The 17,535-nt window shown below is 39.2% G+C and overlaps 2 protein-coding genes across 4 annotated transcripts in view; one reads left to right on the top strand and one right to left on the bottom strand.

Moving 5' to 3' along the window:
* The window catches only part of CMSS1 (cms1 ribosomal small subunit homolog), a 418,346-nt gene that overhangs the window by 380,411 nt on the left and 20,400 nt on the right, over positions 1-17,535 (bottom strand). The window lies entirely within an intron of this gene.
* Positions 1-17,535, top strand: part of FILIP1L (filamin A interacting protein 1 like) — a 131,202-nt gene that overhangs the window by 103,457 nt on the left and 10,210 nt on the right. For 2 of the 3 annotated variants that reach the window (XM_059687964.1, XM_059687963.1), the window contains exon 2: positions 7,450-10,582. In XM_059687964.1, coding sequence (XP_059543947.1) covers positions 7,565-10,246 — 2,682 coding nt within the window. In that variant the 5' untranslated portion in view covers positions 7,450-7,564 and the 3' untranslated portion in view covers positions 10,247-10,582. Of the gene's footprint in view, positions 1-7,449; positions 10,583-17,535 lie in introns of those variants that run through there. The other variant, XM_059687965.1, reaches the window with a different exon arrangement.

Raw genomic sequence — 17,535 nt, 5'->3', positions numbered from 1 at the left:
ATAAACTGGTACAGTCAATATGGAAAACAGTATGGTAGTTCCTCAACAGAACCACCAAATGACCCAGCAATCCCACTTCTGGGTATATATCCAAAGGAAATACAATCAATCACTGTCTTCAAGAGATATCTGTACTTCCCCTATTCACCATTATCCACAATAGCCAAGAAAAGGAAACAACTTAAGTATTCAACAACAGACGAATGGATAAAGAAAATGTGATTTCATGTGTGTGTATGTATATGTATATATAATGTAATATTATTCAGCCATTAAAAAAAAAAATCTTGATATTTGCAACAGCGTGGATGAAACTGGAGGGCATTATGCTAAGTGAAGTAAGCCAGGCAGAAAAAGACATGTAGTACATAATATCACTTATATGTAGAACCTAAAAAAAAAAAGTTTAACTCATAGAAACAGTAGAATGGTTGCTGTCAGGGGCTAGAGGGGTGGAGTGGGGGAAACAGCATGAGGCTTGTAAAAGGGTACAGTTATAAGATGAATCAAGTATGAGGATCTAATGTATGGCATGTGACCACAGTTGACAGTGGTTAAGAGAGTAGAACTTAAGTGTTCTCATATACACACAAAAAGGTGAATATGTGAGGTGATGGATGTGTTTATTTGGTGGGAATCCTTTCACAATTTATATGTATGTCAACTGGTAATGTTGTGTACTTTAAATATCTTATAAGTTTATTTTTTTCAATCATACTACCATAAGCTAAATTTGAAAAGTAGATAATGTGCTAAAGTGCCGCAATAACTCTTCTAGTTGTACATAATAAAATAATTATTTTAGGAGAGGTAAGAACAAACATTTGAAAACCACTGCTCTATGAGATATGAACTAAGAAGAACGCAAGCACAATGATGAGAATTAAGTTGACAGTTTTTCTATTATAGAAAGTGTTCCTTGAAAAAGACACTTTGTATCTGGATTAGGTCCATGCAATAGTTTTTGTTCTTTGTTGGAAAGGCAAAGTAGTATGCAGAAATAGCACAACTTTGCCCTTCCTGACCTTTCTGACCCTCAATTTTCATAGCTGTAAAATAGAGATAATGATCCCAAGCTCTATAACAGTGGTTCTCAACCTTCTGGCCCTTTAAATACAGTTCCTCATGTTGTGACCCAATCATAAAATTATTTTTGTTGCTACTTCATAACTGTAATGTTGCTACTATTAGGACTCGTAATGTAAATATCTGATATGCAGGATGGTCTTAGGCAACCCGTGAAAGGGTTGTTTGACCACCAAAGGGGTCGCGACCCACAGGTTGAGAACCGCTGCTCTATAAGCTTACCATGAGAATTAGAACCAATAGATGTACTGATATAGTTTACTGCTTAGCAACACATCACTGACACTAAATAAAAAATGGAAGTTATTATATGGTCTCCAAATTTTAGTCTTTGGACTGATTAAGGAAAATCATCACAAATTGGAACTAAAATTTACTGCCTTTTTTAGGTGAAAATGTAACTACTGAACAACCACCTATGCTGCATAGCTCAGTCATTTTTCCAGTAATGTGAACAGATGTTAACTAATTCAGTCATGATGTTCTCTGTGAAAAAAATGAATGGCCCTCTAGATTAGGAATATAGGCTATGTTCACACATTGGGGTACGGTCCTATATAATAAAAGGGTAATATGCAAATCAACCAAACAGTGGAATGACCGGTCACTGTGACGCGCACTGACCACCAGGGGGCAGATGCTCAATGCAGGAGTTGCCCCCTGGTGGACAGTGAGCTCCCACAGCGGGAGCGCTGCTCAGGCAAACGTAGCAGTGGTGGTGGGAGCCCCTCTCCCTTCTGTGGCAGCACTAAGGATGTCCGACGGAGGCTTATATATCCCCCAGAGGGCTCTGGGACTGCTAAAGGGTGCAGGCTGGGCTGAGGGACCCCCCCCCCAAGTGCACAATTTTCATGTACCGGGCCTCTAGTCAATAATGAACAACTGGCTAAGTTAACATTCAGCCAGAATACCATTTCCAGAAAATAAATATGTAAACAGTAAAGCAGGAGTAGGGAACCTTTTTTCTGCCAAGGGCCATTTGTATATTTATAACATCATTTGCGGGCCATACAAAATTATCAACTTAAAAATGAACCTGCTGTATTTGGTCAAACATTTAATTAACTCACCCCAAATGCCTTGGCAGGGCCAGACCAAATAATTTTGTGGGCCTTATATGGCCTGTGGGCTAGACTTTCCCCACCCCTGCAGTAAAGCCTTGCTACCCATAGTCAATCCTGGCATCATCACCTGGTAGCTTGTTATAATACAAAATTTGAGGCCCATCCCTACCTACTGAATTGGAATCTGCAATTTAACAAGGTTCCCAGGTGATTCAAATGCACGTGAGAAGCACGAGAAGCACTGCGTAAAGAACAGGCCCTTCACAGGGAACATACAATCACCAGGTGTATATGTAATTCAGGTGGGAACTTTCTGTTGCATCTGTTTAATTAAAGCTGAGTAAGGCAGGACAATGGAAAGTGTAACTTCTAATTGCAGACTGACATATACACACACACCCTAAATCAGTGGTTCTCAGCTGGGGACCAATGCCCCCTCCCCCAACCCCGAAGACATTGGGCAATGTCTGAAGATATTTTTGGTTGCCACAACTGGGCTGCTAATGGCATCTAGTGAGTAGAGCAGTGATGGCAAACCTTTTGAGCTCGGCGTATCAGCATTTTGAAAAACCCTAACTTAACTCTGGTGCCGTGTCACATATAGAAATTTTTTGATAATTGCAACCATAGTAAAACAAAGACATATTTTTGACATTTATTTTATATATTTAAATGCCATTTAACAAAGAAAAATCAACCAAAAAAATGAGTTTGCGTGTCACCTCTGACACGCGTGTCATAGGTTCACCATCACTGGAGCAGATCCTCAACTTCACACCCTCCTTACCCAAAAGACAACAATAGTCTATACCTTCATTGTCCATAACCCCTTGTCTGCATTTTCAAAAATCTAAAAACTACACAAAGTTTTTGCTAAATTGTGGCAGCAAAGCTTTTTGTCTGAACTTATTTAGATACTAGAGGCCTGGTGCATGAATTCGTGCACATGTGGGGTCCCTCGGCCTGGCCTGCGGGGATCAGTGGACCTCCACACCACCGTAGCCCGGCCTTACCTGTCAGCTTGTCGGGCTCCAGCCCACTATCCGTGTCAATCCCGCACAGCATGAAGGAGCGTGCGAAGTAGCAGGCACCTGGGGAGGAACCCAAGTCCAGTCTGGGCACTGCTCCCGCTCATCCCGGCCCCGCTGCATCTGCTGCTGCCGCCGCCGCCACTCAGGCGCACAGGGTGAGTGTCCACAGGAGAGGCTTGCACCACCGCAGCTGCACTCGCCAGCCCTCAGCCTGGCATCTGGCGCCCATTGGTCAGCTGAGCAGCACTCCCGTTGTAGGAGCACACTGACCACCAAGGGGCAGCTTCTGCATTGAGCGTCTGCCCCTTGGTGGTCAGTGCACATCATAGCTACCAGCCGGTCATCTGGTCGTCCAGTCACTTAGGCTTTTATATATATAGATGGTGGATGCTCCTTACTGCCTTTCTAAAATTTGAAAACTTTATCATTTTGAAAACATTTGACTTCAAAAGTTTTGGACAATGATTGTGGACCTTAAATGACTAAATTACAGTCAATACTCAGCAAATATTTGCTGAAAACATTCATCTATTTATATCTGAAAGACAAAAAAATACTCCTAGTCAAATATGTGTACACATGTGTATATAAACACAGGGAGACACTTATATATTCATGCACATACACATAGATATCCCTGAATTAGTAATTGGCAGTGTGACAATTAGCTTCCTTGTTTAGGACACCGCATACAACAGGCAAGGCTTGCAGCTTCAAATTCTATAAAGACAAGATAACGTTGCAAAAAAACACTTTTCTCCAAGACCATAATATCTCCTGGATATAAAGCAAGAAATAGTGGATGATTTAGGGTAAGCCCATTCACTATATCAGAAGAAGTGCTAATTCCAATACTAGTAGCATAACCAGTTTTCTGTTTGTCTCTGTCTCTCCATCAATCTCTCTCTCATACATATATACAATCCCACAATGTAGAATAGCATTACAAGCACCTGACTGGTTCTGAAAGGTTTATATCACTGGTTGCCTGTCCTAAATGATGTCTGGGAGCATAACTCTTTCTGTGTATAAACTCCTATTTCTGTCCTGGACATGCTTAACCTGCTTAACCAACTAGCTTGTTTACTGATATGGACTAGCTGAGGGAAATAACAGGTTGTTAGAAAGAAAGTAGTAGGAAAACACTGGGAGAAAATGTATTCAAATCAACATTTTTATTGCCTACCTTATAAGATGGGGCTTGGGAAAATCTAATTTCCAGAAACCATAAAAATATAGATGAGTTTGCACCATGCGGAAAAACATGCATCATGCTTGCTGCTGAAAATCCTGGAAACATTTGAAACTTCTTCAAAATTCTTTCTGCCTGTCATGGCACTGCCAAGATTCACTAATAGCAATTCAGTATTAATGGCCTTTTCATTACACTGAAAAACAATCTTCCCTCCTTTATATCCTAAGGAAACACACCTCCTTCTCATGAAAATGAAATAACACGGTATTATTTAATAAGTTGAAAATAAATCTTGAAAAGTTTTTTTTTTAATTGTTCTCTAATAAAACTCTAAGAAATGAGATGTAGAATAGGAAAATATTTTGCTGCAGTTATCCTCAGCACATTATTTAACGTGATTCCAATGCTAAGGTAGGAGGAAGAAACACTTTGCCAAAGTCTCTGTAACTATTTCATCACCAAAGCGATTTACCCATGGGTTCTGCCACTGGGTTGTAAAGTCCCAGGACCAGTCAGGAAGGAGCCGCCATGTTTCTCTTCTCAGGCTCCCAGGTGTCTGAAGCAGGGAGAAGGACAGGGCTGAAAGCCATGGCAAACCTCTTGCCAAGACTGGATGAGATCATCATCAGCCCCACCCCAGCTTCTTCAGAATTTCACAGGCTACAGCCCTTGACCCAGCCTCCTGTCAGATTCTCAAAATAGGAAAAACTAAAAGTGGATCCCTCCCCACAAAAAAGCTTGGGAATTCTTACATTATACAATTATTTTAAACATGTTCCTCTTCTGTAGGGTAATTACAGTTAGGACCTCAAAAAAAACCTCTTATTTCCAAAAAGCCTATCCCAAATTAGTTTAAATGTCCTCTCAGATCCTTAAACAACTCTCAAAAAAAAAAAAAAGTTCTCTGGCAAGGATTAAAGACATGCATTGAATAATTAACTCATTCTTAATAGAAAAGATATGTTAAAATATTATGCCCTAACCGGTGTGGCTTAATGGATAGAGCGTCGGCCTGCAGACTCAAGGGTCCCAGGTTCGATTCCGGTCAAGGGCATGTACCTTAGTTGCGGGCACATACCCAGTAGGGAGTGTGCAGGAGGCAGCTAATCGGCATTTCTCTCTCATTGATGTTTCTAACTCTCTATCCCTCTCCCTTCCTCTCTGTAAAAAAATCAATAAAATATATTTTTTAAAAATGTTTAAAATATTATGTGCCTGGATGGGTAGCTCAGTTGGTAGAGTGTTGTCCTGATTCGCTAAGGTTGTGGGTTTGATCCCCATACAAGAATCAACCAATGAATGCATAAATAGTGGTACAACAAATCTCCCTCTCTCTCTAAAAGTCAATAAATAATAAAATCAAAATGTTATGCACTCTTCATGCTTGACCAAAAAACAAATATTTATAACTTTTCATCCATGACAAGTATTTTAGTTAAATTCTTCTTCGGGGATCCCATTCTATTTTAGCTTCTGTATAACAATACTTCAAAGCTATAATTACACCTCTTATAATCAGCCCATTGCCAGTGTAATTAAGAGTGCCACAAATTTAAAACTGTGAGCTTATTACTGAGGAAAACAGTGTGTGGAAGAGATAGTTTATTTCATGTAAAATGCCCTCCTGTTATGCCAACACATTTAAAATGTTAAAAAAAAATACTACAATAGAATCATTTTAAAGAGAGGATCATTATGTTTCTGATAATAGAGTTTTTCCTCTATCATTTCTAGTATCTAAATCTCATCAATAAGCTCTTTCCTATTAAACCAGTGGTTCTCAACCTTCTGGCCCTTTAAATACAGTTCCTCATGTTGTGACCCAACCATAAAATTATTTTTGTTGCTACTTCATAACTGTAATGTTGCTACTGTTATGAATCGTAATGTAAATATCTGATATGCAGGATGGTCTTAGGCAACCCCTGTGAAAGGGTCATTCGACCGCCAATGGGGTCGCGACCCACAGCTTGAGAACCACTGTATTAAACCCTGTGCTCTTGCCATATGTTATAAAAACTCTAAACCGCTTCAGATGCCTCTTATTTCCCCCTCATTCAACTACCATCCACTATGGGAACAAAGATATATGTGAAGTGATTTCTGGCACAGTGTCATGCTAGTGTAAACGGAGTTTTAATTGGCAGAGAAGTCCATCAGTGAATAAAATTATATCTTAACTACAAATCAGGAAGTTGAGCACCAGACATTAATGTACATGTATTGTAATGGTTCAAGCAAACCATTTGATAAATATAATAATAACCACATTAATAAAAAAGAACAACAGTAATAATAAACACTTATCAAATGCTTATATGTGCCAGCACTATGACAATCTTAACACAAATTACCTCATTTAATTTTCAAATGATCCCTGAGATAATACAATGATTGCCTCCAGTTTTCATATGAGGAAACTGAAGCTCAGAGATGTTAAATTACTGTCCAGATTAGTTAGCTGTGAGAGGAGGGCCAGTCTTGAAGCCAAGTCCAACCGAATCGCAAACTTGTGCCTGTTTTTATTGCCTTCAGGTGAGACGAAGAGGAAGCTGAGAAGTAGTTTATAATGGACTAGAGGCCCAATGCACAAAATTTGTGCAAGAGTAGGCCTTCCTTCCCCCAGCTGCCGGCACTGGCTTCCCTCTGGCACCCAAGACCAGGGCTTCCCTCCGACCGCTGGCAGGCACCCGCAGCCCTGACTTCATCTGGAAGGTCGTCTGGAAGGATGTCTGGAAGGATGTCTGGTCGAATTAGCATATTATGCTTTTATTATTATAGATTGTAAACTACACAAGCAATTTAACCCAAATATTCTTGCCCTTACTCTTCTAATAAGGCTCCTGGTGAACTGCAATTGTTACCAGTCAATGACGGGTAGGGGGGTTGGGGTCAGTGAAAGCAGAAGAGCAAGATGACTATCAAGATTCTCCTCCCCCATGAAATTCAGGAATTCCTTTCTGTATTCTGTAAGAGATAATACATTCTTCTAAATTCCATAAACGTTTAATCAGAGCTGATAAGTTAACTAAGGCACCAGTCACAAAATCCAATGCACTCTTGTGTTTTTCAGATTAAAGAAGCTGATTGACCAAGAAACGGAATCCCAGGAGAAAAAGGAGCAAGAAAAGGAGAAGAGGGTCACCGCCTTGAAAGAGGAGTTGACCAAACTAAAGTCTTTTGCTTTGATGGTGGTAGATGAACAACAAAGGCTGACAGCACAGCTTGCCCTTCAAAGACAAAAAATCCGAGACCTAACCACAAGTACGAAGGAAACACATGCTAAACTAGCCCTTGCTGAAGCCAGAGTTCAGGAAGAAGAGCAGAAGGCAACCAGACTAGAGAAAGAACTGCAAACGCAGACCACAAAGTTTCACCAGAACCAAGAAACAATTATGGCGAAGCTCACCAATGAGGACAGCCAAAATCGCCAGCTTCGCCAAAAGCTGGCAGCACTCAGCCGGCAAATTGATGAGTTAGAAGAAACGAACAGATCTTTACGAAAAGCAGAAGAGGAGCTCCAAGATATAAAAGAAAAAATCAACAAGGGAGAATATGGAAACTCTGGTATCTTGGCCGAGGTGGAGGAGCTCAGGAAACGAGTGCTAGAAATGGAAGGGAAGGATGAAGAGCTCATAAAAATGGAGGAGCAGTGCAGAGATCTCAATAAGAGGCTCGAAAAGGAAACATCACAGAGTAAAGACTTTAAACTTGAGGTTGAAAAACTCAATAAAAGGATTATGGCTCTGGAAAAATTAGAAGATGCTTTCAACAAAAGCAAACAAGAATGTTACTCTCTGAAATGCAACTTAGAAAAAGAAAGGATGACCACAAAGCAGTTGTCTCAAGAACTGGAGAGTTTAAAAGTAAGGATCAAAGAGCTAGAAGCCATTGAAAATCGGCTGGAAAAGACAGAATTCACCCTAAAAGAAGATTTAACTAAACTGAAAACATTAACTGTGATGCTAGTAGATGAACGGAAAACAATGAGTGAAAAATTAAAGCAAACTGAAGATAAGTTACAAGCTGCTGCTTCTCAGCTTCAAGTGGAGCAAAATAAAGTGACAACGGTTACTGAGAAGTTAATTGAGGAAACTAAAAGGGCACTGAAGTCCAAAACTGATGTGGAAGAAAAAATGTACAGTATAACCAAGGAGAGAGATGATTTAAAAAACAAATTGAAAGCAGAAGAGGAGAAAGGAAATGATCTTCTGTCCAAAGTTAATATATTGAAAAATAGGCTTCAATCATTGGAAGCAGTTGAGAAAGATTTCCTAAAAAACAATTTAAATCAAGATTCTGGTAAGTCCACAACAACATTACACCAAGAAAACAATAAGATTAAAGAGCTCTCTCAAGAAGTAGAAAAACTGAGACTGAAGTTAAAGGATATGAAAGCCATTGAGGATGACCTCATGAAAACAGAAGATGAATACGAGACTCTAGAACGAAGGTATGCTAATGAACGAGACAAAGCTCAATTTTTATCTGAAGAGCTGGAACATGTTAAAATGGAACTTGCCAAGTACCAGTTGGCAGAAAAGACAGAGTCTAGCCACGAACAATGGCTTTTCAAAAGGCTTCAAGAAGAAGAAGCTAAATCAGGGCATCTCTCAAGAGAAGTGGAGGCACTGAAAGAGAAAATTCATGAATACATGGCAACTGAGGACCTGATATGTCACCTCCAGGGAGACCATTCAGTCCTGCAAAAGAAACTCAATCAACAAGAAAACAGGAACAGAGATTTAGGAAGAGAGATTGAAAACCTCACTAAAGAGTTAGAGAGGTACCGGCATTTCAGTAAGAGTCTACGGCCTAGTCTCAACGGAAGAAAAATCTCTGACCCTCAAGTGTTTTCTAAAGAAGTTCAAACAGAAGCAGCAGACAATGAACCGCCTGATTACAAGAGTCTCATTCCTCTGGAACGGGCAGTCATCAATGGTCAGTTTTATGAGGAGAGTGAGGACCAGGAAGAGGATCCAAATGAGGAGGAATCTGTGCTGTCCTTCAAGTGCAACTCATCTACTCCCTGTCCTATTAACAGGAAGCTATGGATTCCTTGGATGAAATCCAAGGAGGGCCATCCTCAGAATGGAAAAATACAAACTAAACCCAATGGCAACTTTGTACAACCTGGAGATCTAGTCCTAAGCCACACACCTGGGCAGCCACTTCATATAAAGGTTACTCCAGACCATATCCAAAACACAGCCACTCTTGAAATCACAAGTCCAACCACAGAGAGTCCTCACTCTTACACAAGCACTGCAGTGATACCAAACTGTGGCACCCCAAAGCAAAGGATAACTATCCTCCAGAACGCCTCCATAACACCAGTGAAATCCAAAACCTCTGCCGAAGGCCTCATGAATTTAGAGCAAGGCATGTCCCCAATTACCATGGCAGCCTTTGCTAGAGCACAGACCCCAGAGTCTTGTGGTTCCATAACTCCAGAAAGGACAATGTCACCTATTCAGGTTTTGGCTGTGACTGGTTCAGCGAGCTCTCCTGAGCAGGGACGCTCCCCAGAGCCACTAGAAATCAGTGCCAAGCACGCAATTTTCAGAGTCTCTCCAGACAGGCAGTCATCATGGCAGTTTCAACGTTCAAACAGTAATAGCTCAAGTGTGATAACTACTGAGGATAATAAAATCCACATTCACTTAGGAAGTCCTTACATGCAAGCTGTAGCCAGCCCCGTGAGACCTGCCAGCCCTTCAACACCACCGCAGGATAACCGAACTCAAGGCATAACTAATGGGGCACTAAACAAAACAACCAATAAAGTCACCAGCAGTATTACTATCACACCAACAGCCACACCTCTTCCTCGACAATCACAAATTACAGTAAGTAATATATATAACTGACCCTCGTCCAGTCTATACTGATATTATTGCAAGGAACTCAGTCTTCTTTAATTATCCTCCACATCCCCCAAAGACTGACTGAACTTGTACTTTGGGAAGGTTTGTGCATGAACTATTCAACAGTACCTGAAACTAACTGTTGCCTGCATAATCATATCAAGTGTGCACTTACTGTATATCTTTTCATTTACATACCTGTATGGAAAATATTTAATCTGCACTTGTATAAATACATCTTTATGTATTTCATTTTCCATAACTCACATTAATTTCATTGTAACTTGTCTTGGTGAAATACCTTAACATTATAAAGCAGTAAATAATTTGTTATTTTTACCATTGCTTGCTGAATTTTCTTTTGGTCATTTTTGTGTTATATTTTTGCATGTACAGAATTTTATTTCCTGTTCATAATGTCTATTAATTCTTCCTTATAAGAAAAAAAAAAGAGCAAACAGAACCTACTTCCCATGTTACAGTCAACTTTTGATCACATATAAAGGCAGAGAAAGTGGTTTAAATAAATAAAACTTTATGATTTCAACGTGAACTATAAGATCTCTCAGGAGCAAACTTAACTTAGTGTTGGAGATATCTCTCAATATCTTTGGTGCCCAGCACAATGCTTCATACATCTTAGGAACTTAGGAACTTAATGTACTGATAATAACTGAATAAAATAATATTAAATAATTTGCTTTTGTGAGCAAATGAGCTGATGGTGAAAGTAAAAAACTTAGAAGTGTGATAGGAAGCCAGAAAAAATACATTTGGAAATACAAGTAATAAAAGTTACCTTGACAATCAAGAGTTGACTGTATCTCTACCACAGATGAAAATCTCCATAAAACATATATGTCTACACTCAAACCTAGACCTGGCCACTATGACAAGTACTCTTGAACATGGCTTCAAAGCAAAAATGTCATTTTTGTTCCTTTTCCCTATTTGGTTCCTCAAATCATTTGGATTACTTAAGGTAGGTGCTTCCTACCTTGCTTTTAAATGGCTGCCTTTAGAAGCTTACAACTTAACCATGTGTTGTTTTTTTAACTTTTTAACAAGCAAATAAAAGCCAAGATATTTACAAACACAAGTTATAGAAAAGGCATGTTTAAAAAAGATCTTGGAGTGTGTGTGCTGAGGGACGTTTCCTCTGTGATTGTTGTTATGCCATTTATATGGTAGGTGAGAAAGTCTCAACCAAGGCAGCCTAGAAATTCTGGCATCTGGCTCATGGGATCCTCCGAGCTTAATCCATACTTCTATGTCAGAGAGCAGCAGCTTCCAGAGGAAGATTTTAAATTACAAATCTGGTTCCCCAGTCACCTTCCAAAAAATTTCAGACAAAGTAGCTCATTGCCATTTTCCCTTTCCAACTTTGTAACTGTTGATTTACTTTGGTTAATTTTATTGCTAGTTATTGATTTGAAACACAATTCATTTGGACATAAACTGTAAAGATCAAACTGTAAAGATCTTTAGAAGTAAAAGAAATATTTCACAGTTATCCTCCTTTTCCCTGCAAAATCAATTTCATGATAGCCAAGCGAGGATTTGTTGACAGAAACACTTCCATGGTGATGAACTACAACACCAATGCTGTGGGCTTGCATCATCATTAAATAAATTTGGATGAAAGTTTAGGCTGGTGATGAATGAGAAAGCTTCTGTTTAAACACATGTATCTTGGGAATCAGCAGTGACCCAACTGTATAACAAAATACATGATGGCCTAAATGTTTTTCAAAACTATTTTTATTTTTAAGTCACCTTAGGCTAAAACTTTAGAAGGAACCTGCATACTTCATTTTAAAAAGTATTTCCAAGTAGACATTGATAATGCTGCTGCATAAGATGTTTTTCTAGATAAAAATCAAGAGAGAATACTAGTAACATTTTGAAGGGTACTGATCATAAAATTATGAACAAAACTAGAAACAAAGGGCATGGTCTTCACAGTGCTTCCCAACCTTTGTCATAAACAGAACACATGTTTCCATGACACTGGCGGGAAATGGGTGAAGAGGCAGAGATGATCAGCCACGGAGTCCTGTCACCCCAAGGTTCTCCTGGCTGCCCCAAATGCTAAAGAGAAAATTCACTCAAACAACTACGACAGTTTGAGGATCTCTGGCTATTCATTAGTCCATCCATTTTGTAAGAATTCAATTTTTTATATTATGTAGCCAGAGCAATTCTCTACAATAAAGTTAACATCAACTGTCCTGAGCTCCATGATGATAGTGCGCAGATTCCCATTTTATTATCTGTTCCAGATATTAACTATAAGTAGGCTTCCCAAGTGATTAACATTACTGGATTTATTGAGCTTACAAGTCAAATCTCTTGTAGAGATTCCTCTACTGGGAGGATCACTTGGGTATAATAATTCATATTAGTATCAAACTTTAGGACCTCTGTTAAGATTAATAACATAGATTATTAAAAATGATAATAATTAAAGTTTATTGTAAACACAGCATCATTTCTAAGAAAAATAATCTTCTTCCCATTTCTATAAAATCATACCTAAAATGACATTCTAGAGTTTTAGCCTTTCATTTCAAAAATAATTTTATATCTGTGTGTGTGTGTGTGTGTGTGGTTACAGAGCTTTCTTTTTCATCCACATACTAGTACAATCATAGAAGAACCTTGAAAACTAGGAAGGAGAAAGTAACACTAAAAAATATTTGTATGAGATATGTAATGATGGAGAGTTATATTCTTGGGGAAAAGAATGCCCAGGAGAGAATTTAAAAAGATACATTGCTTTTATATACATCTGAAAAAATACTATCTTCCTTTCATTGGTCAAAACCCCAGCTTCAGAACCAAGTTTCATTTTTACTTGCCCTTCCCCCCATCTCTCTAACTTTTTGAGCTGTGGCATCCTATCACAGATTTGAATGATTTTACCACATTCTACTTTCCATTTAAGAGCAATGGCAAAACTTCCCCTCAAGGATGCACTGCTCTTTGGGGGCACTGGTGAAAATAAAATCAGCACCCTTGCTAGAAGGACAATGTGTATTTCCCATAGTTAGATATTTACATATAGAGGAGTCTCTCTATACTTGTTCAAGATGATGATGGGATTCCATAAATTCCACTCGTAGGTCTCTGCAACTAAAATTCACAATGCCAAGATGTTTTCTGTGGGGTCTTTATGACTTCCAAAGGTTAATTTTACCCTTAGCTTGCACTGTGAGAAGGTCATGAAAGGGATATTTAATTAAACATTTTTAGACTTGTAGCCTAAGGATTCTCTCCTTTTTACTGATTGAAGAATAACTCCACACAAAAACAAGTAGCTTTGATTCTGTGTCTTTACAAAGCCAGTCTTCTTTGAAACTTGTTAAACAAAGACCTTTAAATTAACAACATTCTATTTCCCAAAATAATCGTAAGAGAAAAGATAATCAGGCAACAATGCCCAAAATATTAAGATCAGCGTTTCTCTAAATAAAATCCAAGAGAATCCGGGATCCCATCCAGAGCTATCACATCAGAATATTTGAGGGTAGAGGCCTAAGAAGCTGCATTTTTAAAAAGTTCCTCTGCTGATTAGTATGCACCCTAAAGTAGATACTCCATTGTTTTACAAATTCCTATATTGATAAACATTAGTAAATGTGTTCTGACTGTGGTCTCACTCCAGAATGAATTACACCTGGAAGTGTGACTATTCTGCCCTCTAGTGGCCTGTCCTCGTTTTCTTTTTATTCAAAAGAAACAATTAAAAAAAACAAAACAAAAAAAATCATTACCATTTTATTGGGTGGGAAGGTTCCCAGTTTTATAACAGTACAAAGCATAGATGCCTGAATCTTTAACTGAGCAGTAGCACACTGTCTGACACCTCCAAGCTCTGTTTCTTTCTCAGATCCCAGACCCTCAACATAAGCCTACAGCAGCTCTTGGGAATGGTCCAGAACACACATTAAAGAGAGCAGTTTGGATGAACCAAAACAAAGGACTCCATTCACCTCAGGCCACAGTGAAGCAAATGAAGAAAGAGCAAGAAAAACAAGTAGTTCATTAGTTTCCAAACCTTAAACTCCTTTAAAATTCATTTTTATTTAGATTACACTCCAAGCCCTTTCCAATTGATGAGCCCTTTTACTCTTAAAGCTCAGTGAAGAAGGATAAAGTTTTTGTGCAGTCGGATATATCAGAGCAGAACCCCCAAAGGCAACACTGTAGGACAAGGAATCCTTGGAGAGTCCAGCAAATTAACTGGCCAACACTTCTAAGTAACTTACAATTCGATAATGAATTAACACTGTTTATATGGCAGCACATACAAATCTGTCAACTTTCCATCAGGACACAAGGTTTTACACTTACAATGGTGCCATAACAATGCACTCTGCCATCGCAATCAGCTACCCTAGTGATAGGATAATCCTCCTACTTGTGTCCTCATTTTAAAATGTCACTTGTTCTTCACAAAATTATTGGTCAAGAGAGATCAAATTTATCTGATTATTTGAGACAATTTTTTGAAAGCCTAAAATTAGTTATATGTGAGTGAATTCTTCCCCCCTCCATCTCATAAACAAAATGGTTCTGTATATTTAAATTTTTGTCTTATTTTTTTCAATTACAGTGTGCATTCAATATTATTTTGTTTTAGTTTCAGCAGCGTAGTGGTTAGACAATAATATACTTTACAAAGTGTTTCTCCTGATATTTCCAGTACCCACCTGGCACCACACATAGTTATTACATTACTGACTATATTTCCTATGCTATAGTTTACATCCCCATGACTTTTGTAACTACCAATCTGTACATCTCCTGTATACTTTTTAAGATTACCTAAGATAACCTTTTTCTTTTTCACCTCAGAGTTTTGTTTTTTAAAGTTTTGTTTTTGTTTTCACGTTTGGATAACTAACAATGTATATAGAGATCCTATAGACCTACAAAGGCTGCCTCACTCCCTGCCATTCCTTAGGCCTCTGGAAAGATGGGGTGGGTTTACTAATTGATGTAACATTCATGTATCAGTGACATACACAGTGTCTCAGCACATAGTATCTTCTCTTCAAAGCCTCACATGGATCATGACATACTGATTGCCTACCTCCTACCCAGGTATTATGGAAACAAAAGATTCACTATCCTTGAAGAGCTTATTAATTTGGGCAAGGAAGAGACAAGAAATAAGAGTATCAGATAATATTTAATCAAGTGGCAAACTAAATTTCCTACAATAATCTAGAGATTAAGGGGACTATAGTAGATTAACAAGGCTTCAAAGAGCAATTAATACTTGAAGCTGGGGAAGGAAAGACTTAGGTAAGTGGAGTGATTGGAGGGAGAGAACATTTGAGGCAAGCAAACAGAAGATCAGGTTCCAATTGGTGCCTTTCCAGAAAAGATTTGTTTTCTTCTCTAAGAGTCTATGAATTAATGTCCTTTACTCCTCACCAGAGCAAAGTTTCTCAAGCTCAGGACTCTAACAGTTTGGGTCTGATGATTCTTTGTTGTGGGGGAAGTCATGTACATTGCCGGATGTTGAGGAGCATTCTTGGCTTCCACCCAGTGACTAGATGCTAAGTCACATTCCCCAAATGTGACAAACAAAAATGTCTCCTGACATAGCCACATGTCTGGGGCAAATCTGGCCCTAGTTGAGAACCACTGCATTAGAGAGATGAATAAACTGACTCTATGAGCCAGTTTCTCCTTTACATTACTTGCTGTGAAAAAAATTTAACAGATCACTTGAAAACTGTTATGTCTGGTGTGTAGAGATGGGCATCTTGAATTGAATCTGACAAAACAAGCCTCAAAGCAACTTTAAAAATCTGCACTGAAGACTGTAGTTGCATAAAGACTGTTTCCACTCACTTGACAGATCATGTGAATATTTGAACATTTATATTTGTATTAATATCTTGTATCTTTGTCTCTTTCAAAGATACCATATTATAAACTAGAGTTTTTGGACAAGCTTTCCATTCTCACATGCCTCTGGGAGAAATAAAGGGAAGTCTTGACAATCAACCATCTTTGTGTTAAAGGAGGAAAAAAAATGGAGGATTGTCAAGAACTTAAGAAATAACTCCCTTTACTGTTTAAACCTCTCTAAAGACTCCTCTCTGAGGAGGTTCAATTCCCTCTGTATTAGTGTAAAACCACCACAGGCACAAATGTCTTCTGTTAGGATACAAGTTTTCTTCATTCCTGAACAAGTCACCTACAAGATTAAACTGACAAATATTTATCATGTACCTAATGATACATGATAAATACTGCTTTAGTGCAAGGGGGAAGAGTACAATGAATTGCATTTAATCCTCTCCACTACCTATGGGGGCAGACAAGTTGCCTAACATTACCTCCCTGCACTCTGCCTCACAAGCCTGCCACATTAGCCAGAACACTCGAATGCCCCTAAAGACATGCAGGGCTTTTCCTCCCTTCTCCCCACTGCTCTACAGGGATAGAATTCTCATCCAGGAAGGGAGAGTGAGAGTGAGAGATAGAAACATCAATGATGAAAAAGAATCATTGATAGGCTGCCTCCCACACGCCCCCATTGGGGATCAAGCCCACAACCCAGGCATGTGCCCTGACTGGGAATCAAACCATGATCTCCTGGTTCATAGGTCCAAACTCAACTGCTGAGCCATGCCGGCTGGGCTCATCTGTCATTAAGTTACCCACACGGAAAGGTCTGGCTCAGGCCTCACCTCTTCTGAAACATTCCATGATCACCACAGCCAAGAGTGATCTGCCTCCCTTCCAACTCCTCCTATCCCCCAAGGACACTGTTAGGGTAACAAGAGATAATCAATGTGAGAGGCCAAGTTCCACACAAATGGGCAGGCATAGGGAAGACTGACCTGGGGATAGGAGAGGGGAGAAACCATGACCAAGAAAAAGCGTAAGTCCTCACTATTGGGAGACTCTTTACTCAGCACTAGAGCTACAGTCAAAGTCCACCCTATTCTAAAGATTCTATAAGCAAAGGCACAAATGAAGAATGAACTTGGACAGTCTATCAACATGTGCAGAGCAGAAGGACCTGATGGGCCTTGGAGATGGCTGGAAAGAAAAGCAACAGAAATGAGTGAAGTGATCCATAGAAGGAGCATGACGGCCACACGTATCAAAGCTTATAAGGCCGGGTCCATCTTAACAGTCCTGACACAGACGCAGGACCACCAGAAAAGGCAATCAAGGGATCAAGGTCCAGTCATCATAAAGATAAGTACCATCAGCTAAGCCCAGAGACGATGGGACTACTGGTTTTGTAGAACCCTAGAAAA

The sequence above is a fragment of the Myotis daubentonii genome, chromosome 3, assembly GCF_963259705.1.
Source record: "Myotis daubentonii chromosome 3, mMyoDau2.1, whole genome shotgun sequence".
Classification (NCBI taxonomy): domain Eukaryota; kingdom Metazoa; phylum Chordata; class Mammalia; order Chiroptera; family Vespertilionidae; genus Myotis; species Myotis daubentonii.
This window is presented reverse-complemented; position numbering and strand designations above follow the sequence as displayed.